The 25,229-nt window shown below is 43.6% G+C and overlaps 3 protein-coding genes across 5 annotated transcripts; all 3 read left to right on the top strand.

Annotated features, from left to right (window-relative positions):
* Positions 1-154: 154 nt before the first annotated feature.
* Positions 155-24,219, top strand: LOC141612270 (synaptotagmin-5-like). Its single transcript, XM_074431007.1, has 13 exons — positions 155-356; positions 650-754; positions 846-896; positions 1,013-1,133; positions 1,260-1,381; positions 1,937-2,038; positions 2,198-2,272; positions 2,640-2,719; positions 2,808-2,958; positions 3,047-3,571; positions 3,684-3,797; positions 4,017-4,337; positions 23,876-24,219. The coding sequence occupies exons 1-12, from the start codon at positions 252-254 to the stop codon at positions 4,200-4,202; spliced, it is 1,737 nt and encodes a 578-aa protein (XP_074287108.1). The 5' UTR covers positions 155-251; the 3' UTR covers positions 4,203-4,337; positions 23,876-24,219.
* On the top strand, positions 5,964-20,049 carry LOC141615297 (F-box protein At2g17036-like). The gene is made up of 2 exons (XM_074433706.1): positions 5,964-6,141; positions 18,575-20,049. The coding sequence occupies exon 2, from the start codon at positions 18,602-18,604 to the stop codon at positions 19,751-19,753; it is 1,152 nt and encodes a 383-aa protein (XP_074289807.1). The 5' UTR covers positions 5,964-6,141; positions 18,575-18,601; the 3' UTR covers positions 19,754-20,049.
* On the top strand, positions 21,136-24,219 carry LOC141612272 (putative F-box protein At4g22660). Of its 3 annotated transcripts, XM_074431010.1 has the most exons (3): positions 21,136-21,226; positions 22,424-23,411; positions 23,500-23,583. In XM_074431010.1, exons 2-3 carry the CDS (start codon positions 22,451-22,453, stop codon positions 23,502-23,504), a joined length of 966 nt encoding a protein of 321 aa, XP_074287111.1. In that variant the 5' UTR covers positions 21,136-21,226; positions 22,424-22,450; the 3' UTR covers positions 23,505-23,583. The 3 variants fall into 3 exon arrangements, with proteins under 3 accessions (XP_074287111.1, XP_074287109.1, XP_074287110.1); XM_074431008.1 differs by having other exon boundaries at positions 22,424-24,219; XM_074431009.1 differs by lacking the exon at positions 21,136-21,226 and adding an exon at positions 21,888-21,959 and having other exon boundaries at positions 22,424-24,219.
* Positions 24,220-25,229: the final 1,010 nt, after the last annotated feature.

Here is a 25,229-nt window from a genome sequence, read left to right on the forward strand (position 1 = left end):
CTTTACCCGACTTTACCCGAACCGACCTACCCGATTGCCAACTCAACGGGACCCCACTTTAATGCATGACCTTTGAGCCCGTTATAGACTTCTACAAAATGTGTCACCCAACAAAAACACCATCAAATTCCATTTTCCCTGACATATGTTCTTCTTCATATTTAACCAAACAAATTAAAACAATGAAATGCAATTGAATTTAGCCTAACAACTTATCTGGGTTTCTCTTAAATTTTCAAAAACAAATAAAAATGGGTTTTGTTTTGGGAATTATACTTGGGATTGCATCAGGTATTGGGTTGATCATGTTTTTCGCGTATTATGAGAACATTCGCGCCAAACAACGCAATGAATTGGTCTCTTTCCATCTTCCTTTTCTTTTTCATTTCCCAGTTATAATAACAATGTTGATCGTTCGTTTAATGCAATAATGTCAAGTGGCGTTAGCAGGAACGCTCGCTCTCGTTGGACAGCGAAAATTTTGAAACCCTTATTAAGATTTACGCCCCCACTAACTTGAAATCCTGGTTCTGCCACTAGTGCGACTCATAAAAGATTAATCAAAATATTACTATGTTAGAATTTGCTGAATATATATTTATTTGAACTATAAAGATTGAATCTTTAATTTGATATTTGAATTATGAAGGCTGCTACAGTGGCTTCCTTTACTAGGATGACAATACAGGATGCCAGGAAAATATTAACACCTGAAGTTTTCCCAAGTTGGGTTGTTTTCCCTAAAATGGAGAAGGTAATCACTTTGATGTAAGGTTATTCTCAATTTTCTTACATATATAAACTACTTATAGTTTCTGATATCATTGTCGGGATGTTTCGTGTAGTTAAAATGGCTTAATTCTCAGCTAGAAAAACTTTGGCCATACATTGATGAGGTCGGTTTTCATCTGATTTCATTCTGTTTAATATTGGTTAGTTTGGAGTTTTATTTATGCATTTTTGAGTGAGATTGATCAAAGAATGATTCTGTGAGGTGTGGAAATTGCATTAGGCAGCATCAGAGCTTATAAAGACCTCTGTTGAGCCAGTTCTTGAACAATATAGACCCGCTGTTTTGGCCTCGCTTACGTTTAAGACGCTTACTCTTGGGACTGTTGCACCCCAATTTACAGGTTTGTATCGTAATTGCGAGTTTCTGAAACTTGTATGTTTGCTATGTTCATTTCGGTTAGTAATAATAATAATAATGTTCCTAGTGACTACTGATATCAAGTGGTGGAGAATGTTTGCATTTTTAGGGATTGGTATTATCGACAGTGATCCAGGGGAGATAATCATGGAAATAGAGATGCAGTGGGATGGTAACCCCAACATTGTACTTGATATTAAAACACATGTCGGTGTTACGTTGCCTGTGCAGGTATAGGTCTATTCCTTCCTTTGCTGCCTGATGAGTTGACGAGCTCTGATGTTTAATTAGTATGTGAATCAGTTAACTTTATTACTTAACTGGCTTAGGGGTCGGAAATAGTAACTTTATTACTTAACTGGCTTAGGAAATGTGGAATCTACAGGAGGAGATACTACTTACCTGGTTTAGGAAATAGTAACATCAGTCATTATGAGCGTCTCACGTATAGAAACTAGTCTGTATAAGATTTGTAACTTGTAAAGGTGGACTTCAATAATGGGAAATTAACGAGGAAATGAAGTGGCTTTGCGAAATATAATGTTTTGAGAGTTGAGACTGTCTCTTGTGAGAATTCGTGTTACCCTCATGTCACTCATAACTATAAAATTTACTTTGAAAAAGTTTCACTGGGTGTATGTGTGAATCAGAAATTGTAAACAGTTATTTGCATTGTCGAAATCTGATCTTCAGTACACATTGATCTTCAAATTTGTTATAGGTTGGCTCAATGTAGGAAACTAGGAGCAGTCACTGATCTTGTTTATCTTGCCATTGTTTGTTTAGGTGAAAAATATAGGATTTACTGGTCTATTCAGGATAATCCTCAAACCTCTTGTGAACGAGCTTCCGTGTTTTGGTGCTATATGTTTCTCATTAAGGAAAAAGGTGTGTAACTAATAATATTCTTGATCTTAGCATTATCTTAACTGAGTAGTTATTTTGCTTCTAGCTTACCTGTCGAACATCTTAGCTCTAAACTTTGATTAAAGCACATTATCGTCGTTTTTGTTTTCTACCAAACTAACTAATTCATCTTAAACTCAGAAAGACTTGGATTTCACACTCAAAATAATTGGTGGTGACATTTCAACAATTCCGGGGCTTTCTGATGCCATCAATGTAAGAAATTTTCGCTTTTTAAGTATACTAGAGCAAGAATGTCTGTTATGATGTGTACTTGTTTAGCTTGAAATTCTTGTCTGCTTTCAGTGAAAACTTTGCCTACTTGAGTCCTGAATTATTGAAAAAAATTCATGCTTCTCTGGTAGGCCAAAAGGAAGAAACGAGTTTCTTGTCATAGACTGTTCTTATAAAATGCCTCGGACTGTAATTGCAGCCGACATTCTAGATATATAAAACATATTTTACACTTGAAATCGGTTTGAGCAATTACATTAGTGTCCACTGCCTAGAATCTGGACTGCTTGTCGTAATGTACTCGTAATATTTTATGGGTATTTAGCATGTTTGTGAAATGTTTGTACAGGAAATGATAACAGATGCTGTAGAAGATTCAATAACGTGGCCAGTTCGCCAGATAATACCAATAATACCCGGAGATTACAGGTAAGTAGTGTCTCCTCCTGTATATTCCACATTTCTAGTCAAAAGGGTGTTCCAATACTCCTTATGTATTCCAATACTCCTTGTTCAGTGACTTAGAACTGAAGCCGTGTGGACTATTAGAGGTGAAGCTAGTGCAAGCTAAAGAACTGTCCAATAAAGATTTGATTGGAAAGTCGGATCCTTTTGCTGCTGTATTTATACGCCCATTACGCAGCAAAACCCAAAAAAGCAAAACAATCGTATGTTTTTATTCTTTCTTATCCTATAATAAATCATGGGAGTTTTCTATGTTGGTTGGTCTTGGTTAATATTGTATAATCTCTTCAGAACAATCAATTGAATCCAATATGGAATGAAAGTTTCGACTTTGTAGTAGAGGATGCAACGACACAACATTTGACAGTGAGAGTTTATGATGATGAAGGGCTGCAACCTGCTGAAATAATTGGTTGTACTCAAATCGCATTAACTGAGCTTGAGCCGGGTAAAGTGAAATCCTTGTGGTTAAAACTTGTCAAGGATGTGGAGGTACAGAGAGATACGAAATATAGAGGGCAGGTACAGCTGGAACTCTTGTACTGTCCAATAGGCACCGGAAATCAGATTTTGAATCCCTTCTATCCCGATGTACCACTGACAAACATAGAAAGGGTGTTGAAGGAAGAACCTGAAGAAGATGCCAGTGATATGGAAAGAAAGAAAGCCGAGAGAAAGTGTGAGGTTATTCTTAGAGGAGTGCTATCAGTAACAGTAGTATCGGCCGAGAGTTTACCAATTATGGACATGTCCGGTAAGTCAGACCCGTATGTGGTAGTCACACTGAAAAAGGGTGGAACAAAAATGAAAACCAGGGTATGTTTTCTGTCTTATGAATTTGGTGCTGTCAGTACATAAATTTCAGAAATAGTTGAGATTCGGAATTTGACAGCGATTTATAATTTATTGTTTATGTTTGCAATTTCAGGTTCTAAATAAAACTCTAAATCCGGTATGGAATCAAACATTTGATTTTGTTATTGAGGATGCTTTGCATGAGTTACTCATCTTTGAAGTCTATGATCATGACACAATCGGAAAGGTGATCTTTTATATTTACATCGACCTTTTATTACAGTCTCTTTTGCTGAAAAGTCGAATACTAAGCGAATTTAGCGAAGGTAAAACTTCATTTGTCGAAACAATACAGGGCCTCAAAAGTCGACAAGATTTATATATCACTTACTATGTATAGGCCGTTTTTTTTTTAATCGTCTCCATTTCTTTCCATCGAGTATTAACTTGGAATTGAATATGGCAGAATTATATGGGGAGGTTTGTAATGACCCTTACAAGAGCATTACTGGAAGGGGATTTCTATGATATCTTCCCATTAGACGGAACGAAGAATGGAAGACTCGCATTGCATTTGAAATGGGCGCCTCAACCAATAATGAGGGATAATACGATGGAGAAAATGGAAGCTAGAATCAAAACTAGTTTCTGAATTTCGAATGGTGTCATTTCTTTGACTTTTTGGATGACAAGCTTTCAACTTGGAGATATACCATAGAGATGATCTGCGAGCGCAGTTCCTGGAGTTCATATGGGAAAGATACATGCAGTTGCGGAGCCATGATGAGTAAAAGTTTTGAGGGGCCTAAAATACACGAAGTCATTCGAAAATGTGGGAGGGAAAGAGACAAATTACTAATGAAATAAAGCAACTTAAATCATTTTTTTCATTGCTCAAGGAGACGATCATCCCTATTAACCCCTCCCTCGCTTTGCCACTGAGGGAAGCTTTGGCTTAGAACAATGTTCAAGGTTGCTATAGCTGTGCATTATGATGTTTTTGTAATGTTCAGTGAGGCTTTTATGTTTTGGTGTCTCATGGAAGCTTATATGAACACCTAATTCTGTATGCGGAATTCATTGGACATTATTTACACCTACACAAATGAGTCACCAACCCTCAACTCTAACCCGTTAATTTTGTGTCGGATTCGTGTCATGTTTTTGTTTCATGTCAATATTTGGATAGTCTAAATACATTTATGTGATGCAGGATAAAAAAAAAAATAGGATAACTTTAGTAAATAGGTCATTTGTGTCGGGTTCGTGTTTAGAGAGCTCTACCCAAACCGACACGAAATTTAGTATATAAAGCATATGCAAACATTTCATTGAGATATTAGATTGATCAAACTACGCTTGGGTATATTTTTTTTTGTTTTTGGGTGAGGAGGGAACTCGCAGCCTTTACCTTTGATGTGCATTGGGTAAACTCTCGGGTGTACGTAATAGCCTGCAAACCACGTATACCATGTATATTTGGAAATTAAGGTGCTGTTTGGCCAAGCTTAAAAAATGTTGTTGTCATTGAAAAAGTAGTAGTTTGGCTAAACATGGTAAATTAGAAAGTTTTAAAAGTGTTTTTGAGAAGTCAGAAACTGATTATTCACCCCTAGAAGGAGAAGTAGATATTTATTACTTCTACTTTTTACATAAAGAACCAAATAAGCAAATAAAAGTTGTATTAAAGTAATTAGGCCAAACAAATAAATTTTGTGGAAACCGCTTTTATAAAAGTATGGCCAAACAACTAAAACTTTTTCGAAAAGTAACTTGTGAATAAACTACTTTTAAAAAGAAAATAGTCATTTTCCATAAGCAATGCCAAACAACACCTAAATATGCGTCCAAAGTATATGACCCAAGCTGTGTTATTATTGACCTGAGCTAACCCTACCTGGAATGACACGATCAGGCAGATCCGAAAATGACCCGACAAAATATAACTCTAATTGAAAAAAAATACTTGAAATGATTATTTTGCTAACCCGCTAATATCGTGTCGGGTTCGGGTCGTGTTTTCGTGTCATGTCAATATTTGGAAAGTTTTAAGTATATTTATGTGATGAAAGATAAAAAAATTAGGATTAATTTATTAAACAGGTCATTCGTGTCGGGTTCGTGTTTAGAGAGTTCAACCCAAACCTGACCCAATTAAATATCGTGTCGTGTTCGTGTCGTCCCACTTACATAAATGGGTCATTGAGCCTCAACCCAAACCCGTTAATTTCGTGTCGGGTTCGTGTCGTGTCATTATTTGCCAGCTCTAGGTCCAATACATATCTAGATAAAGTTAGGCCCAATTTCTATCTAAAAGCATTTAAATGGGAAAATTTTTAGATTTATTATTCTTTTAGTATAAGAGGTTTAATGACTTCAAAACTTACCAAGATGAGATATATAAATCCTACCATAAACGTCAATCTACTAAAATACCAAAAAATCCCAAATATGCTACTAAAATTTTACGACTTTTACCAAACACTGCCTACTTAATTCACCATCCATTCCTAAATAATATATAAGTATACGGCCATACGGGCAAATTCTGGTTCTGAAGCTTCTTGGTTGTTATATACTACCATCTTCAGGTATCCTTTCTCTCTTCTTCTTCCTCTCCTTTCTTGATTGGTTTTATTGCTGTATTATTTGTAGAATATTATTATAATTTTGATTTTGATTTTGATTTAACAGTAATATTATTAGTGTTATTATTAGAAGAATGCAATTTTAGTTGTTCCGGGTATGAATTCCGAAGTAGGTTTGTTTACCACGCTAGCTTTGTCGAATAATGCCTCTTCTAGCCTTGACTGCTCTCCTCGGCCTCTCCTGCAACAACGAGCAAACTGAGGGCTTGGCTTTGTGCCAAGCGTACTCACTCCGACGCTCAAGTCAGTGAACTTATTGTGATTAAGTAGTATGTAGCTTGATGACGTGTATTGTAGAGAGATGAGAGAGATAATACCAATTTAAGTGGTTCTTAGGTTAGATTCTGGATCCCTTCCTCAATGAGGATTGAGGAGTATTTATAGACTTTCACCTTTTGTCACGTAGTGGCCAAGTGGGCCAAGTGGCGTAGCGGTGGAAAGATCGATCTACCCTCGGCCGAGGGACCTATGGCAGGCCGGCGAGCCTGGTTGACTCCATGCCGAGGGTTCTTGGATATGAGTACGCGGGTATCCGCCCCGGCCGGGTAGGTTGCCATGCCGAGACCCGGTGCGGTAGAAAGGCTGCATCGGCCGGGATGTCTAAGTCATTGGCTTCTTTGTGGATATCTTTGACCTCGTTCAATATGTTGACTTGGTCGGCGGGCACGAAATATGCCCCATCAATTTGCCCCCAGCGTAGTCTATGCCGTGGTATGGGCTCCGATGTATCTTTGAGTGTATATTCGTGCAAGTGAAAATTTTTCTCGCCCGGCTTTTTCTCCCTCGGCTTACTTACAAACAGGCCGTACCAGTATCCCCCTCCACATGGATGTGTAATGGACATCAAATGTGGAAGAGAAGGTCTTCTTGGGCGGCGGACCCAAGGTTGAGAGTGCTTGGTGTATTTTTGATTGCCCCCGGCCGTCTTTGCCTAGCTTGGTTAGTCGTGTTGCTTGCGGAGAATAGATACTTTAGGAGTTTTGCTTTGAGGAAGATGAATAGGCAAAGGGATATGAAGGGGCGTGTTGAAGACGCTTGTTCTTGTTGCTTTGATTGACATTCAACTGTTGCGTCGATTGACATTCCGTGTATGCATGCCAGACATGTGTCTCTTCGTTGATTGGCTGACGCTTCATGGGCTGCGTTTTGATTGGTCCTCCTTTATGGGCCTTTGCCTATAAATACCAGGATCTCGAAGTGAAATTGGTTACTAATTTCACTCATTCTAAAAATTTTCTTCTTTCCAAAATTCCAAGTCTTTCCCTCTCTTCCGATCTTCTGAATTTTTACGTCGGCGTAGCACTTTTCTTCAAGGTAAACCGAAAAACCTTTTCAACTTTTTGTTTTGTTTAAGTAATTTGTTGTGAACCATGTCTTCTACGATGCCGGTCCCGAGATTCGTGCGCCGGGGTTCCCCGTCGCGTTTTGATGAGGAGGAGGTGGTAGCCGCAATTCCGTTAAGGTCGAGGGGCCCTAGGTCTCCTTCCCCCGAAGTTGACCGCGGAGTTCGGAGCAGCGATGGGAAGATGATGTCGATGATGAGGGAAGGAATCCTTCCGGTGCGGAGAGGGCGACAGTCTTGCATCATTACGATGTCTGCACCATCGGCCCCAATCGTGCTTGGGCCGATGGGCTCGCCACGCTCGGCTCGAATTTTTCGAAGAGCACTTCTTTTTGGCGAGGGGTACAACATTGTCATCCCCGGGAGAGGGTCAGCCGTCTGTTGCCCTCCCCCTGGTCACATCGGCGTATATATGAGGCACTTGGAGTATGGTCTCCGGTTTCCTCTCAATATGTACGTCTCTTCCATAATTCAGGCGATGAACGTTGCAGCGGCGCAGCTTCACCCTTTGGCCGTTAGGACTATAGTCGGCTTCGTGTGGGCGTGTCGCCGGGGGGTGATCCCAACGGTAAACTTATTCCGCCGAATTCATTTTCTTCGAATGAATGTTCAAGGTGGCCGGGGTGGTATAGCGTCCCGAGACGAGCCAGGCTATCTCACCGTGCCTAAGCTCACCTCTTGCAAGGGCTGGAAGGAACGGTGGGTGTATGTCGAGGTCCCGGATGATTATCCGTTGCCTCGGTCTTTTCAAAGACCACGTTAACTTGCGGTGCGAGAGCAAAGGGGAGCGTGAGAAGATGATCCCCAAGGGCAAGAATAAGATGGACGCCGGAATGTCTATCTTAATGAGGACGAGAAGCGAACGAAGCTTTTCGAGGTCGATGATGATGGGGCGCCGAAGGTTTGGTTGCCCCCGACGCAAGTCATCTTGATGGACGAGCCGCTTTGCTATGTCGGCCTCATACCGGCCCTAGCACGGGGTGAGTGGGGTCGGTGTGAGGCCCACTTCTGCTTTAATGTTTTTTGTTGTTTGTTTCTTGACATGTCCCTTTGTCTAAGTTTTACCTTGTTTCTTTTACAGAGCACTTTGGTCCCGTTCTGTCTGAGCAACTCCTCGAGAAGATGGGGCTGGACAAAGACGGAAACGTTAAGGAGAAGAATCCGAAGGTCGATGTGCATGACCGCCGTCCGTCGCCTCTCGACCTCCCGAAGGGCTTGGACGAGACGGCGGCCCAGGCCAAGGTAGCTGCTGCCTTGCCTCGCCGGGTCCGAAAAGCCAAGTCTACGGCGGCGACGGTGTTAACCTCAGTTCCGCCTCTACCAGAGGTGGAGGTCGTTGACATTGTCGATGGAGAGGATTCCGATGCTGAGGGATCTCCGCTTAGGCGTAAGAGGAAAAGATCTACCCATGCCACCGATGCTTCTGCTTCCGTCGCTCATGTTAATGCCAGCGCCGAGGAAACGGGTCAACCGGCCAAGAAGAGCAAGCCCTCCGGTGCAGTCTAACTTGCGGCTCGGTTTAGCCGCTCATTAGATATACCCGATGACCGGCTCTCTGGTATGTCCATGAACGTTGACGTGGACTCTTTGGTTGAATTTTTTGTAGATCAACCGGCGCAGTCTATCCCCACTACTGAGCGGCGAGTTGAGAAGAGGCCTATGCAGACGGCGGGAAAAAATGCCGACTCCGTACTCGCGTCGATATCCAACGACCAGCTCACAGCGGAGGGTACAAGGCTGAGCAAGAAGATTGGGATTTGGTCCGACCTGGCCGGCTCTCGTATTAGGGAGCAAGAAAAGGCCTTGGCCGAGACGGGACCGTTGATAGAGCAAAACGAGGCTCGATGTTGTTGCCGCAAAGGGGTGGCCGGAAGGCTAAGCTTGACCTCCTTGCCGCACAAGCGCGGGTCGAGGAAGTTGAGAAGGCTGCTGTCGGCCGAGAAGGCCAAGGTAGAGGTGGCGGTTCTGCCGCCGCCAAGTTGAAGGAGGAACGGGACAGGTACAAGGGCGGCTACGACGTTGTTGTCGCCCAAAGGGAGGAGTCGAAAAGGGCGTATCGGCTCCAAGCGGAGTCGCATAGGGAGACTAGTGCTATCCTTGCCCAAAGGGAGAAGGATATTGAGACACTTCAAAGCACGATTCTCCCTCGCATGTGTGCTCAGTATAGGGACCTGACCGAAGAAGCTTTCAGGGAGGTGATAGATGAGGTCTATCCGGATGGCTCCTTTCTGTGGACAAAATTTGACGAGCTGTTCGACGATAGGCTCGAAGCTAAAGAGAAGGCTGCGGCGGATAAGGCTGCCGAGGATGCGAGGGCCAAGAAGGAGGAGGAGGCGACCGCTGCAAAGGCGGCCCTTGCAGAGAAGACGAGGGCGGCCAAGGAGGAGTCCGCCAGACTGAAGGCAGCTGAGGATGCTAAGGCTGCTAAGAAAGCTGCGGCGGATAAGGCAGCTGAGGATGCTAAGGCCGCCAAGAAAGCTGAGGATGCTAAGGCTGCCCAGATTGCATCTAAGTCGCTCACCGAGGGTAACGCTGCTGATGGCGGTAAGGGCAAGCAAAGCGAGGCATAGGGAGACGGGCGGTCGTCACCGGGCTCACCCGGCGTCTCGGATAGCTTCACTATTCGGGGCCAACTATTAAGCCTTTTCTCCCGCCATCCTTTTGGCGCTTCAAAGAACCAAATTCAAAACCTTTTGCTTTTTCTTTTCCTTGTATTTTGTAAGACCTTGGTAGGTAGAGTCTTGGCTTATCCCAAAGGGGACGGCCGTCGTCTGTGTTTCTCCTTCTTGTAACTCGTTATCTTTTCCTTAATGAGATTTTGCTTGCTTTGCCTCTGGCTTGGCCGAGGCCTTTTGATTTATTCCCTCACTTGTCTTCTTGCGTTAATTAATTGAGCGCTTTTCGTTTTTACCTTTGGCTTTAGCCGAGGCAATTTAGGATGCGTATCTCAACTGTGTTTAACGTCTTTAAGCTCGGTCTTAATTTGCCGAGAGCAGTTGCGTTAATTAATTGAGCGCTTTTTCGTTTTTACCTTCGGCTTGGCCGAGGCAGTTAGAATGCGTATCTCAACTGTGTTTAACGTCTTTAAGCTCGGTCTTAATTTGCCGAGGGCAGTCGCGTTAATTAATTGAGCGCTTTTTCGTTTTTACCTTCGGCTTGGCCGAGGCAGTTAGAATGCGTATCTCAACTGTGTTTAACGTCTTTAAGCTCGGTCTTAATTTGCCGAGGGCGATCGCGTTTCACTCGTCTCTTCCCGGCCAGATTACGGGCAACGGAGTTTACGTTTTGACCGCCGTTGAACATATGTTAGCATATCGGCTCGTCCCCCGTCACTCCCGTTAAAGGCCGGGATGATCGAGGTTTTGCTCTGTCTGCTTTGTGTACATATGTTAGTATGCCTTCTGATTGGGGTGGATTAACACTTTGATGAAAAACTTGGATGACTCCTCATTAGATATGAATATGCATTGGGGTGCCAACAATTGTTTTGGGCAACTCCGCTGTTATACAAAGTACTTTCTGAGATTGTCGGTGTTCCAATGGCTCATCAAAGGTACATCTCCCATGTCCGTCACCCGGTATGTACCCGCCTCATTTCTTCAACTACCTTGTAGGGACCCTCCCGATTGGCCGTCAACTTGCCATGGATGTTTCCTTTGTTGGTGGCAAATGACTTCCTTAGGACCAGATCTCCTACTTTTAAGTCCCTTTTGTGGACTCTTCGGTTGTAGGCCCTTTTCATTCTGGCTCGATATCTTTTGCTAAGTTGAGGCGTGCCGTATCTCGGCTTTCTTCGACCAGGTCCAGGGAGGTTCTTAGGCCTTCCTCGTTTTCATCTGGGTTAAAAGTGGCCGTTCTGAATGTTGGCACCGTTGCTTCAATCGGCAGGACTGCTTCGGACCCGTAGACTAGGTGAAAAGGACTGTACCCCGTTGCTTCTTTCTCCGTGGTCCGGAGGGACCATAGAACGCCGGGTAGCTCATCGGCCCATCTTCCCTTGAGGTCTTCAACTGTCTTCTTCAAGCCGTTGAGGATCGTTTTATTGGCCGCCTCCGCCTTTGTCCGTTGCTCTGGGGGTGGCAGACGGAGGAGTATGCAAATTTGATGCCGAGTTCTTCCAACCAGCTCATTATTGTGTCACTCCAAAATTCTCGGCCATGGTCGAACACCATGACTTGGGGTAACCCAAAGCGAGTTATGACATTTTCCCAGATCACCTTTCTTACGGCCGCCGCGCCTCTCGCAGAACTCGCTACGGCCTCAACCCATTTGGTGAAGTAGTCGACGGCGACGATTAGGAACTTTCTTCCTCCGGATGCCGTTGGAAATGGCCCTAGTAGATCCATTCCCCACTGTGCAAAGGGAAGGGGATTAAGCACTGGTTGCAGGTCTCGGGAAGGTGCGTGTATCACCGGAGCGTGCATCTGACAGTTGTTGCATTTTCTGGTTTTGTTTCTGGAATCTTCAAGCATGGTGGGCCAGAAGTAGCCGGCTCGGAGAGCTTTGTGGGCTAGTGTTCTTGCCCCCATGTGATGTCCACAGATGCCTTCGTGTATTTCTGTCAGTATTAGCTCTGCATCGGCTGGACCGACACACTTCAGGAGTGGCCTTGTCGCGGACCTCCTATATAACTCTCCTTCAAACACCAAGTACCTTGCTGCGATCCTCTTTATCTTTTGTGAGAGGTTGCGGTCCTCTGGTAATTCATTTGACAGTTTATACCCCTTGATCGGAGTCATCCATGTCGTCTCGGTTTCCACGTCGCACACCATGCCGATGGTTTCGTCAATGCTTTTAGCGTTCTCGATGTCCACCAAAGACGGTTCGGTGATATTCTTTATGGTTGAACTGGCCAGCTTTGAGAGAGCGTCGGCCCGGTTGTTCTCGGACACTGGGATGTGTCGCATTTTGAATGACTTCAATTTTGAGGTCTCGCTTTTACCTTTTCCGGGTATCTTACCATCCCATCGTCCCGAGCCAGACTCTCCTTCGTATTGGTTAGTCACCAAGAGAGAGTCTTTTTCAAAATGATGTGTTACGCCGGCGCTCTCGCTAACTCAACTCCGGTTATCACCGCCTCATATTCGGATTCGTTGTTTGAGGTCGAGAAGGTAAACTTCAAAGCGTACTCGAACTCGTCCCCGTTTGGGCCGATGATAAGGATGCCGGCTCCTGAGCCGTTCGTTGTGGAGGATCCATCGGTATATACCTCCCACATGCCGGGACACGATTCTTCCCGATACGTGCACTCGGCCAAGAAGTCTGCCAGCCGCCCCTTTATCGAAGGCCTTGGTTTGTCTTGAATGCCGAAGCCGATAGCTCCACCGCCCATTTGATAAGTCTGCGCCTGATCGTTCGAATTTTTCCAAAGGCTTTTTCCAACGGCTGGTCGGTTAAGACCGTCATGGGATGTGCGTCGAAGTAGGGTTTCAACTTCCTTGCGGCAACAACCACGGCAAAGGCTGCTTTTTCGATCAGCGGGTAGTTTCTCTCGGCGGGCAACAATGTATGGCTGATAAAGTATATTGGGTGCTGCTGCTTGTTTTCTTCTCTGACGATTACGATCGACCGTGGCCGAGGTTACTTGCTAAATATAGATATAGCGTTTCCCCAGGCGTCGGTCGGACAGGGTCGGGAGAGTTTGCGAGATGGGCCTTCGATTGTTTGAAAGCCGTGCTCTGTTCCTCCCCCCCCAGGTCTTTATTCCCTTTTAGCACTTTGAAGAATGGGGTGCTCTTGTGGTGACCGAGAGATAAAACGGGCAAGGGCCGCCATCCTCCCGGCCGATATCATAACCTCTTTGCGATTCCTCGGCTCCCGGCAGTCTAGAATTGCTTGGACTTTCTCTGGATTGGCATCAATTCCCCCCCGGCGCTAACAAGCACGCCGAGGAATTTGCCGGCCCGGACACCGAAGTTGCACTTTGTAGGGTTAAGCTTCATCTTGTATTTCCTTAGTGAACAAAATGTCTCGTGTAAATCGGCTAGGTGCTCGCCGTCGGACTTGCTCTTGACAATAGCATCGTCGACGTAAGCCTCAATGTTTCGCCCTTTTTTATTTTGGAACACTTTGTCCACCAGTCTTGTGTAAGTCGCGCCGGCGTTTTTCAAACCAAACGGCATCATCTTGTACATGTAGGTGCCGTGTATGGTGATGAATGCGCATTTAGGCATGTCTTCCTCCGCCATGAATACCTGATGGTATCCTGAAAAGGCGTCGAGCGAGCTCGGCATTGTGTAGCCTGCCGTTGCGTCTATTAAGCTATCTATCCGAGGCAAGGGGTAGCAATCTTTCGGGCATGCTTTATTAAGTTGCGTAAAATCAACACACATCCTCCACGCCCCTGATGACTTTTTAACCATTACAACATTAGCTAGCCATTCGGGGTATGTACAAGGGATGATAAAGCCTGCATCTAACAACTTATCAACCTCGGCCTTGATGGCATCTTCCTTTTCGGCCGAGGAGTTTCTCACCCTCTCGCTTCACAGGGCGAGCGGGGGGAGTACGTTCGACTTGTGAACGATGACTTCTCGGCTTACACTGGCATCTCGGCGGTGAGTACGCAAAGACGTCTTTGTTCCTTCTCGCAGGGTCTAGGAGATCGGCCCTGAATTTTGGTTCCGGCCGACACCGACAAATCACGGTGCGTCCTGGATCAATCTCTATCTCTGTTCGGTCTCCGCCCCTTCGACCATGGCGACGTGGTTGGTGCTCATCGGTTCGTCCTCCTGTCTTAAGGATGGGTTCTTCCCTTTTTCCTCTTTCTTTGCCACTTTGAAGGATTGCATGTTGCATCCTCCTCGGCCGATATTTGGACGTTGACCACCTCGTCTTTTTCGTTCTTCGAGACGAGTTTATGAACCTCCCCGCGGTCCGAGACATACATCGTTGTCGGGGCCCGGATGGACATTACAAAGATCGACCTCACTCAGGGTGACACGACCGATGAGAACGTTGTATGCGGATGAGCCGTCGATGACCACGAACTCGGACATCACATTCTTGGCCGCGTCGGACTGGCCGAACATCACCGTAACCTGATAGACCCCGGGGGGACCAAGCCTGCCGGAGAAGTGTACAATGGGTTGGTGCATGGGCTAAGGTCCGCAATTTTCGTGCCGAGCCCCGAAAGCACTCCCCGAACATGATGTTCGTGTAAGCACCCGTGTCAATCAGGCATCTCATGACCAGGTGGTTAGCTATGTCTAAGTGGACTACGAGTGGGTCGCTATGCGGGGCGATGACTCCTTCGTAGTCCTTCTTCCCAATAGTTATGTTCGGGATGTTGGAAGCGCGGGCCGCGGCAGTGGGCACGAAGTTGACGGCCCGATCTGATTCGTTCGAGTGCCTTTTGTGCCCGTGAGCGGATCCGCCGTTCTCGTTTCCCCCGATGACAACATGAATTGTTCCTATTCGTTGAAAGACGGATTTTTTGTCTGAGCCACCGGTGTTAGTCTTTTGGCCTCCGGCAATATACTTGCCGAGGCTCCCTTTTCGGATCAGCTCTTCAATGGCATTCTTCAAATGTCGGCAGTCGTTGGTTAAGTGACCGGTGTGGCCGTGGTACTCACAAAGATGCTCGTGTCACCGTCCCCCTAGGTTTGGGGGCCTTTCCCACTTCGCCCCCTCGTTTACGCTCGGGGAGAAGACCTCGGCGGCCGATACGACCAGGGGGGGTGTGATCTTTGTACTTCTTATGGTAGTACGGACCGAACTCCCCGCGTCCGCTGGGTTATGCTTCCTGGCGGGCCTGTCGGTCCGCGACCTATTATTGTCACGGCGCCCTTCATCCGGCTTGTCCTCCCGGTGACTCTTTCTTTCTGAGTGCCCGGCCTCGCCGTGGCCTACCCATATTTTGTGATAGTCTTCGACCTTAATGGCCTGGTCGGCCAATTTCTGGCGGACTCAAGGCTCGGCCACCGCACTTGGTGAGCTCGTTTTCAAGTCCCCTCCGGGAGGCCTTTCATCGGTCGAAGGCCGCTAGTTCGCTGTTCGGCTCCCTAATCTGCCGAACCCGGCATCGAACCTCTTCACATAGCTTCGGAGTGACTCGCCTCCCTCTGCTGATGGTCGGGAGATCCGATGTCTCAACGGCTCTCCTTTTATTGGTAGAGTCTTTTGGGCCAAAAACGCGTCTCTTAGGTCGGAATAGGAGTATACCGACCCATCGGGTAGCCCCTTGTACCGGCTTTGCGCCATTCCAACCAAGGTCGTTGGGAAAATTCGGCACCAGACCTCGTCAGGTTGCTCCCACACCGACATGTGAGACTCGAAAGCCTCGGCATGATCGGTTGGGTCGCCCTCTCCTTTGTATGATATAGACGGTAGCTTTAGCTTTGGCGGCACTGGTCTCTAGAACGTAGGCACCGAGGGGTCATGCGACCACGTGTCTAATGACACGCGGCGATCGGCTCCTCGCATCCCTAGTCCGGCCCCTCTCCCCGTGGCGGGAAGGGCTTCTTCTCCGACTCGGTGAGTCGGACTCCTTCTTCGACTCGGTGAGTCGGACTCCTTCTCCGACTCGGTGAGTCGGACTCCTCTCCGACTCGGTGAGTCGGACTCCTTCGCTCGTCCGGGGCATGCCTCGTGGGCGTCGCGGCGACATCGTCCTTCCGCGAGTGCGGGAAGGGCTTAGTTCTACCACCGACACTGGGCTCCCCGCGTCTTGGTAGGCTCGGCCTCTCTTAGTGCTTCGTTCGGGTTTCTCGAGTCACCTTTTGGGCTCTAGCTTCCTGGACGGGTCCCGCCGCTCTTGTCGGTGTGACGGTGTGTGAGCGGCGCGGCGACAATCGTGTCCAGGAGTCGCCCGACTTTCTTTGCATCAACCACACGCCCCATGATGGTGACCTGGTCGGCGGGCAGCGGCGTATCTGGCATTATTGGCATCCCGAACTCCGGTTGAATTATTCGGCTGGTGGAGGGCTGCACAACTCCAGAATTGTGGACGGTATCCTCTGGGTGGAGGGGCTCTTCGGTTACGAACACCTCTTGTTCTTTTGACATCTTCTTAGCTTTTTGGGTGGGTTTCTTTTTTTTTTGTGTTTGGGAATGACTAGCTTCTAGTATCTGTATCCCCACAGACGGCGCCAATTGTTCCGGGTATGAATTCCGAAGTAGGTTTGTTTACCACGCTAGCTTTGTCGAATAATGCCTCTTCTAGCCTTGACTGCTCTCCTCGGCCTCTCCTGCAACAACGAGCAAACTGAGGGCTTGGCTTTGTGCCAAGCGTACTCACTCCGACGCTCAAGTCAGTGAACTTATTGTGATTAAGTAGTATGTAGCTTGATGACGTGTATTGTAGAGAGATGAGAGAGATAATACCAATTTAAGTGGTTCTTAGGTTAGATTCTGGATCCCTTCCTCAATGAGGATTGAGGAGTATTTATAGACTTTCACCTTTTGTCACGTAGTGGCCAAGTGGGCCAAGTGGCGTAGCAGGTGGAAAGACTGATCTACCCTCGGCCGAGGGACCTATGGCAGGCCGGCGAGCCTGGTTGACTCCATGCCGAGGGTTCTTGGATATGAGTACGCGGGTATCCGCCGGGTAGGTAGGTTGCCATGCCGAGACCAGTGTGGCGGCCGAAAAAGGCTGCATCGGCTGGGATGTCTAAGTCATTGGCTTGCTGTGGATATCTTTGACCTCGTTCAATATGTTGACTTGGTCAGCGGGCACAGAATATGCCCCATCATTAGTATTATTAGTGATCTCTGTTTAATATTTGAATTCTACTGCTGCTAGTAGACACCCGTAGATTGTACCTTGCTAATTTGTGGGATCTCTTTAAGGCACTCGGGTAATGTTGTTGTAATGTTATTATCGTAGACAAGCTTAGTTCTTTAATCCTTAGCTCATCTTTCCCACCACCCCCTTTCTCTATTACTATTCCTATTTACCAAAAATCCCAAATCTGCTTAAATTTTTACAATTGGACTTTTACCAAACCCGGCTCCGTATCGGCCAATTGTTGTTTCCATTGGTTTTGACGTAAAAACCAATAAAAGTGGAGGGGTAATTGCTAAATGATAAGTTGACCAAATTGAATATGATTAATCAAATTGTTTATTACGTTTATTCTTAAAATAGTAAGGACAATAATGAACTATGACACCCAAAATAAAATAGGATAACAAATAATTGGGACCGACCGAGGCCGTAAGTAATTGTAATTCACCAATTTTTATTCGGTGGAAGTGTGTTCCTAAATAGGAAAGGAAACCATAATATAAGTAGGGGCAAATTCTGACCCCCTAGCAGTCTAGCATAAAATTACTTGTCTCAAGCTTCTTGAATACAATCCTCAGACTTAATTTGGTGTACTTAAATAGTTAAATTCATACACAAAGTAGATAGTCAAAGTACTTAAATTCTTACCCTTTCATTGATTGAATTAAAAGAGTTGTTTTGATATTTAATAAAAAAAAAACGTGCAAATTTGAAAAAAAAAAAAAAAAAAAAAAAAAAAAAAACTCCATCAGTCTTGTTTATTTGTTTGCTTATTATATTTTGGGATTTCTCCGTCATTTGTTTACTTTTTAATTTTAGAAATGTCTTTGATGGGTCCACTTGTCATCTAATAAATTGGTCCCTCCCTCTTTCCACTCTTTTTGCGCCAAAACCAAAGTCAAACAAATGAACGGGACTGAGGAAGTAGCAAAGATAAACATCAAGGTCATCAACTCGATTGCCGTACCTGACACTCTGACAATCTATAATTTAGATTTTGATATACCTTGTTCAATAGCATCCCGAGGTTTGGTTTGGTTTGCTCTTTCTCTTCTGATCTGTGTTTTGATAAAGTACATAGCTCAATTTTTGTGTTGGTTAAAATATTAACTTGTTGCTTGATTAATCTGTAACAGAGGTCTCTGTTTGATTGTGTTGAATTTGTTAAATTTGTATCACCTCATGTTTCCTTTTGTTTATTCTACTCTTCTGTTTATATTCCTTTGTGATCTTAAAATTTAATAGATTCCCGCAGATTTATCAGTATTATTGTTATTGTTACTGATATTGCCGTTGTCATTTTTTAGATTCGACTATTTTTGTTTTGCAACATCATGGCTGCTGTTGATTGGTCGACATTGCCTCTCGATCTTCTTGGTGACATTGCAATGAAGTTGGAAACTTTAGAAGATTTTATTTATTTTTCAGCGGTATGTACCTCTTGGAAGCGTGTTTCATCCTTAATAAAGCACCAATGGAAGCCGACAGTGCCATGGCTTTTACTAGCTGAAAACACTAGCAATAATCCGCATTGTGTACGGAAGATCTTTAGTCCTAGTAACAACAAGTGTTACAAATTGAATCTCCCCGAGTATTTTGGAGCAAAGTGTTGGGGTTCAGACTATGGTTGGGTTGCAATGGTTGACCGTAACTTCAATGTACGCTTGTTCAATCCAATCACTAAGGCTGAAATTCACTTCCCATCTGTCAAAACCATCCCAGATCGACCCATACATGAAGAAGTCCACGAAGTGACTGAAGAAGAGTATATTACTTGGATTGTGGGGTGTTTTTTGATTAGGCTCATTGTGCTCAAAGCGTCTGAAACCGAGTTTGTTATTGCGGTAATATATGGTAATTACGATCACCTAGCTTTTGCTAAACAGGGGGATAAATCGTGGACATCAGTATTCGTCAAGCAATGGTACCCTCATATTAAGATGTTTGATATCGTGGCGATGGATGGTTATGTGTTTGCTTTGTACAATGATGCATCGCTTGTATATTGGAATATTACAGACTTCCAGGGTCATGAGCTTGTATATCCAATGGATTATTCTTTAAGTAAACTTGAAATGATCAAGGAGTTCAGAAGAGGGCTAGGAGAACTCTATTTGGTACAATCAGGTTGTGATCTCCTCATGGTGTTACGATTTAAGAAAGAGGTTTCCAGGCTTGACGTTGATTATGAAACATTTAGTTTTTCGGTCTATAGACTTGATCCTAAAGACAGAAGATGGGAGGAAATTAAAGATCATGCGACGCTGTTTGTAGGTCGTAGTTCTACTATGTCCGTTTCGGCCACATGTTTGCAACCTAACTGTATATATTTCACCGATGATGAAGATGATCTCACTCCTCCGGGGCAAGGTGGACATGATATGGGTGTTTATGACATGAAACGTGAGAAAAAATGGCGATTTTATGAAGGCGATGATATCCGCTCCGTATTTAATACACCAATCTGGTTTATTCCTCAACTTTAAATTGTTGAAAGTGACTGAGAGAGGCTGGTATGGTGTTTAGGACTTAAATAATAGCCATATTCGCAGAGCACAATGTGACTTATACAAGAATGCAATAACTGTGCATTATGATGTTTTTGTAATGTTCCCTCGCTTTGCCACTGAAGGAAGCTTTGGTTTAGAACAATGTTCAAGGTTGCTATGACTCTGCATTATGATGTTTTTGTAATGTTCAGTGAGGCTTTTATGTTTTGGTGTCTCATGGAAGCAACACCTAATTATGTATGCTGAATTCACTGGACATTATTTACACTTGCACAAATGAGTCACCAACCCTCAACTCTAACCCGTTAGTTTTGTGTCGGATTCGTGTCATGTTTTTGTTTCATGTCAATATTTGGATAGTCTAAATACATTTATGTGATGCAGGATAAAAAAAAATAGGATAACTTTAGTAAATAGGTCATTTGTGTCGGGTTCGTGTTTAGAGAGCTCTACCCAAACCGACACGAAATTTAGTTTATAAAGCATATGCAAACATTTCATTTAGATGGAGGGTGTATTAGATATTAGATTGATCAAACTACGCTTGGGTATATTTTTTTTGTTTTTGGGTGAGGAGGGAACTCGCAGCCTCTACCTTTGATGTGCATTGGGTAAACTCTCGGGTGTACGTGATAGCCTGCAAACCACGTATACCATGTATATTTGGAAATTAAATATGCGTCCAAAGTATATGACCCAAGCTGTGTTATTGACCTGAGCTAACCCTACCTGGAATGACACGATCAGGAACCACCAGATCCGAAAATGACCCGACAAAATATAACTCTAATTGAAAAAAAAAATACTTGAAATGATTATTTTGAAAGCACACTGATATTATTTACTTTAAAAATAAAGAATCAATTATCAAAATTAAATTTAAAATAGATAATAGTATTAAACATATTTTTTTTTCTCTCAATCATTGACCCGAACCCGAAATAACCCGACCTCCTTGACCCGAAAATGACTTGACAAACATATTCGAAAGACACTCGAAACCCAAAACAACCTGACCCGAGCTAACTCGATAATATAATACACCCGAATTGACTAACCTAAACCTTATTGACCCAATTGCTAGGTCTAAGTTCCGTGGAAAATTTCTAAGTCCTTCACTTTTTTGACTAAGTCATTATTAAACATTATTTTCCTTCGTCCAACTGATTTTATAACCTTCACTGATACTCTTTGAAATTTATTTAAAATTTAATGACTTCAAAACTTACCAAGATGAGATATATAAATCCTACCATAAACATCAATCTACTAATCCAGAGTACTTAATTCAAAATACCAAAATACCAAAAAATCCCAAATATGCTACTAAAATTTTACGACTTTTACCAAACACTGCCTACTTAATTCACCATCCATTCCTAAATAATACGAAGTACGGGCAAATTCTGGTTCTGAAGCTTCTTCGTTCTTATAGACTACCATCTTCAGGTATCCTTTCTCTCTTCTTCTTCCTCTCCTTTCTCTAATTATTATAATTAATCAACACACAGCTTCAACCCATATAACTTGATTGGTTTTTTTGCTGTATTATTTGTAGAATATTATTATAATTTTGATTTTGATTCAACAGTAATATTATTAGTGTTATTATTAGAAGAATTTAAGTAGTATTATTAGTGATCTCTGTTTAATATTTGAATTCTATGCTGCTAGTAGATTGACTGGGACCAAGGGCGTAAATAATTTAAGTAGACACTCGTAGATTGCGTACATCCAATTTGTGGATCCTTTTAAGGCACTTCCTTTCTCTATTACCAAAAATCAATTGACTGGGACCGATATCTTAAATAATTGTAATTCACCAATTTTTATTCGGTGGAAGTGTTTTCCTAAATAGGAAAGGTGGAAGTGTTTTCCTTCCCAGTTAGTCTTGCTGAAGACGGGTTGGAGCAAGTGACGAGTAATGCTACTCACAAAATGGATAGGGGGGACAAGGTAGGGCACCCCATGTGCTTCCATCTCTCCTCTATTTGGGTCATTTGTGAGAGGAAATGGTATCCGTCACTCCAAAGTGACGGATACGTGTCGTCTTCAATGAGATTTTGTGTTTCCTAAATAGGAAAGGAAACCATATTATAAGTAGGGGCAAATTCTGACCCCCTAGCAGTCTAACATAAAATTACTTGTCTCAAGCTTCTTGAATACCTTCCTCAGAGTTGAGGTATTCTTTTTTTTTTCTCTTTTTCTTCCTCTCCTTACTCAACACACAGTTTCAACAGTTAACTTAATTTGGTGTTATTGCTGTATTATTATTTGTACAATATTATTAGCAGTAATATTATTAGTGATTGAGATTATACCTCTGGTTGTTTAATTGTGTTGAATGATTGTGTTTCTTAAATTAGGCACTCGGGTAATGTTGTTGTAATGCTACTGAATGCTTACTCGTAGATATTTGCTGTCCGAATTGGTTGATTTAATTGGGTAAGACATGAATGAAATAAAGCTTTGCTTAGTTTATGCTTGTTATATTAGCATCACTCTATGTTTCTCCATGTTTGTCTACCTTAAAAGCTTACTTCTTAGATCCTTAGCTCTTCTTCCCTCCGTCCCCTTCCTCTGTTATTGTTCCTATTTATTAGTATTATTGTTATTGTTACTGATATTGCTGTTATCATTTTTTAGATTCGACGATTGTTGTTTTGCAACATCATGGCTGCTGTTGATTGGTCGACATTGCCTCTCGATCTTCTTGGTGACATTGCAATGAGGTTGGAAACGATAGAAGATTTTATTTATTTTTCAGCGGTATGTCAATCTTGGAATCGTGTTTCGTACTTAATAAAGCACCAGTGGAGGCCGATCCCAATACCATGGCTTTTACTATCTGAAAACACTAGCAATAATCCACATTGTGTTCGGAAGATCTTTAATCCTAGTAATAATAAGTGTTACAAACTGAACCTCCCTGAGACTTTTGGAACAAGGTGTTGGGGTTCAGACTATGGTTGGGTTGCAATGGTCGACCGTGACCTCAATGTACGTTTGTTCAATCCAATCACTAAGGCTGAAATTCGCTTCCCATCTGTCGAAACCATCCCAGATCGACCCCCATATGATAAAGAGATCGATGAGAGGGAAGAAAATTATATTAATTGGATTTTGGGAATGTTTTTGATCAGGCTCATTGTGGTCAAAGTGTCTGAAACTGAGTTTGTGATTGTGATACTTTATGGTGATTTATACAAACTAGCTTTTGCTAAACACGGGGATCAATCATGGACATCGGTATTTGTCAGGCAAGAGCGTGGTGTTAGGATGTGTGATGTGGTGGCGATGGATGGTTATGTATTTGCTTTGTACAATGATGCAACGCTTGTATATTGGAATATCGAGGACTTCCAAGGTCATGAGCTCGTAAAGCCAATGGATTATTTGTTAAGTGAATTTAAAATGTTCAAGCAGTTCATAACTGGGATAGGAGCACTATATCTTGTACAATCAGGTTGTGATCTTCTCATGGTATTACGATTCAGGGAAGAAGTATCAAATTCAGGTGGAAATGATAACGATGTTGACATTGCTTATGAAACATATGCCTTTTCGGTCTATAGACTTGATCCTAAAGATAGAAGATGGGAGGAAATTGAAGATCATCCGACATTGTTTGTAGGTGGTAATTCTACCATGTGCGTTTCGGCCAAATCTTTGCAACCTAACTGTATATATTTCGCCGATGATTTATTTGATCTCTTTGGTAGGGTGAAAGAGCTTGGTGCACATGATATGGGCGTTTATGACACCAAAAGTGAGGAAACATGGCAATTTTATGAAGGAGATGATATCGGCGCCGGGGAAGTATTTAATCCACCAACCTGGTTTATTCCTCAACTGTTTTGAAGTTTGCTGCAGCACAGCAGATTCAAGAACACCATACGACATATACAAGAATGCAATAACGGGTTTCAATCAACAATTATTGGGTACAACTTTCTGAATTTCGAATGGTCTCATTTCTTTGACTTTTCGGATGACAAGCTTTCAACTTGGATATATACAATAGAGATGATCTTCGAGCGCGGTTCCTGGAGTTCATATTGGGAAGATACACACAGTTGCATGCAGAGCCATGATGAGAAAAAGTTTCGAAGGGCCTAAAATATACGAAGTCATTCGAAAATGTGGGAGGGGAAGAGACGAATTACTAATGAAATAAAGCAACTTAATTCAATTTTTTCATTGCTTAAGGAGACGATCGTCCCTATTAACCCCTCCCTCGCTTTGCCACTGAAGGAAGCTTTGGTTTAGAACAATGTTTAAGGTTGCTATGGCTGTGCATTATGATGTTTTTGTAATGTTCAGTGAGGCTTTTATGTTTTGGTGTCTCATGGAAGCTTTTATATGAACACCTAATTATGTATGCTGAATTCATTGGACATTATTTACACTTACACAAATGAGTCACCAACCTTTAACTCTAACCCGTTAATTTTGTGTCGGATTCGTGTCATGTTTTCGTTTTATGTCAATATTTGGAAAGTCTAAATACATTTATGTGATGCAGGATAAAAAAAAAATAGGATAACTTTAGTAAATAGATCATTTGTGTCGGGTTTGTGTTTAGAAGCTCTACCCAAACCGACACGAAATTTAGTATATAAAGCATATTGTTCCGGGTGTAATTCCAGAGCAGTTATTTGTTACCACCCGTGCTTGTAGAATGACGTCTTTGGTTGAATCCTCCTTTCGGTCTCCTGAAACAGTGAACAAACTGAGGGCTCGACTTTGGACCGAGCGAACTCACTCCGACGCTCAAGTCAGTAACTTAGAGAGGTAAGTTGTTGTTACTTGGCGAAGTATGTATTGTAGAGAGATAAGGAAGATATTACCAGATGAATAGTGATTCTTAGGTTAAAATGTGGATCCTCTCCTCAATGAGGGTTGATGAGTATTTATATACTTTCACCTTTTGTCACGTAGTGACCAAGTGGCCAAGTGGCTAGCAGGTGGAAAGACTGAGCTACCCTCGGCCGAGGGACCTATGGCAGGCCGGCGGACCCTGTTGACTCGCCGCCGAGGGGTCTTGGATATGAGTTCGCGGATATGTGCCCCGGCTGGCTAGTTGTCCTAGTCGAGACACAAGAGACAGGCTGCGTCGGTTAGGCTGTTCAAGCCGTTGACTTGTTGTGGATATCTTTGACCTTGCTCAATACGTTGACTTGGTCAGAGGGTGCAGAATATGCCCCATCAATTTGCCCCCAGCGTAGTCTATGCCGTGGTATGGGCTCCGATGTACGTTGAGCGTATATTCTGCGTGACAAAATTTTTCTGCCCCGGCTTCTTCTACCTCGGCGTGGCTCTGCTTAGGCCGTACCATATCCCCCCTCCACATGGATGTGTAATGGACATCAGATGTGGAAAAGAAAGTAGTCTTTGGCCGACCGAGGTTGTGAGCGCCGTGTGCTTTTGATTGCCCCCCCGGCCGGTCGAC

The sequence above is a fragment of the Silene latifolia genome, chromosome 11, assembly GCF_048544455.1.
Source record: "Silene latifolia isolate original U9 population chromosome 11, ASM4854445v1, whole genome shotgun sequence".
Classification (NCBI taxonomy): domain Eukaryota; kingdom Viridiplantae; phylum Streptophyta; class Magnoliopsida; order Caryophyllales; family Caryophyllaceae; genus Silene; species Silene latifolia.

Bases quoted from the DNA above. Each gene is read 5' to 3' on its own strand.
- LOC141612270 (XM_074431007.1), top strand. From the start codon at position 252: ATGGGTTTTGTTTTGGGAATTATACTTGGGATTGCATCAGGTATTGGG. The intron at 897-1,012 runs GTCGGTTTTCAT...AAATTGCATTAG, and splicing joins TTTGGCCATACATTGATGAG to GCAGCATCAGAGCTTATAAA. The intron at 2,273-2,639 runs GTAAGAAATTTT...ATGTTTGTACAG, and splicing joins GGCTTTCTGATGCCATCAAT to GAAATGATAACAGATGCTGT.
- LOC141615297 (XM_074433706.1), top strand. From the start codon at position 18,602: ATGGCTGCTGTTGATTGGTCGACATTGCCTCTCGATCTTCTTGGTGAC.
- LOC141612272 (XM_074431008.1), top strand. From the start codon at position 22,451: ATGGCTGCTGTTGATTGGTCGACATTGCCTCTCGATCTTCTTGGTGAC.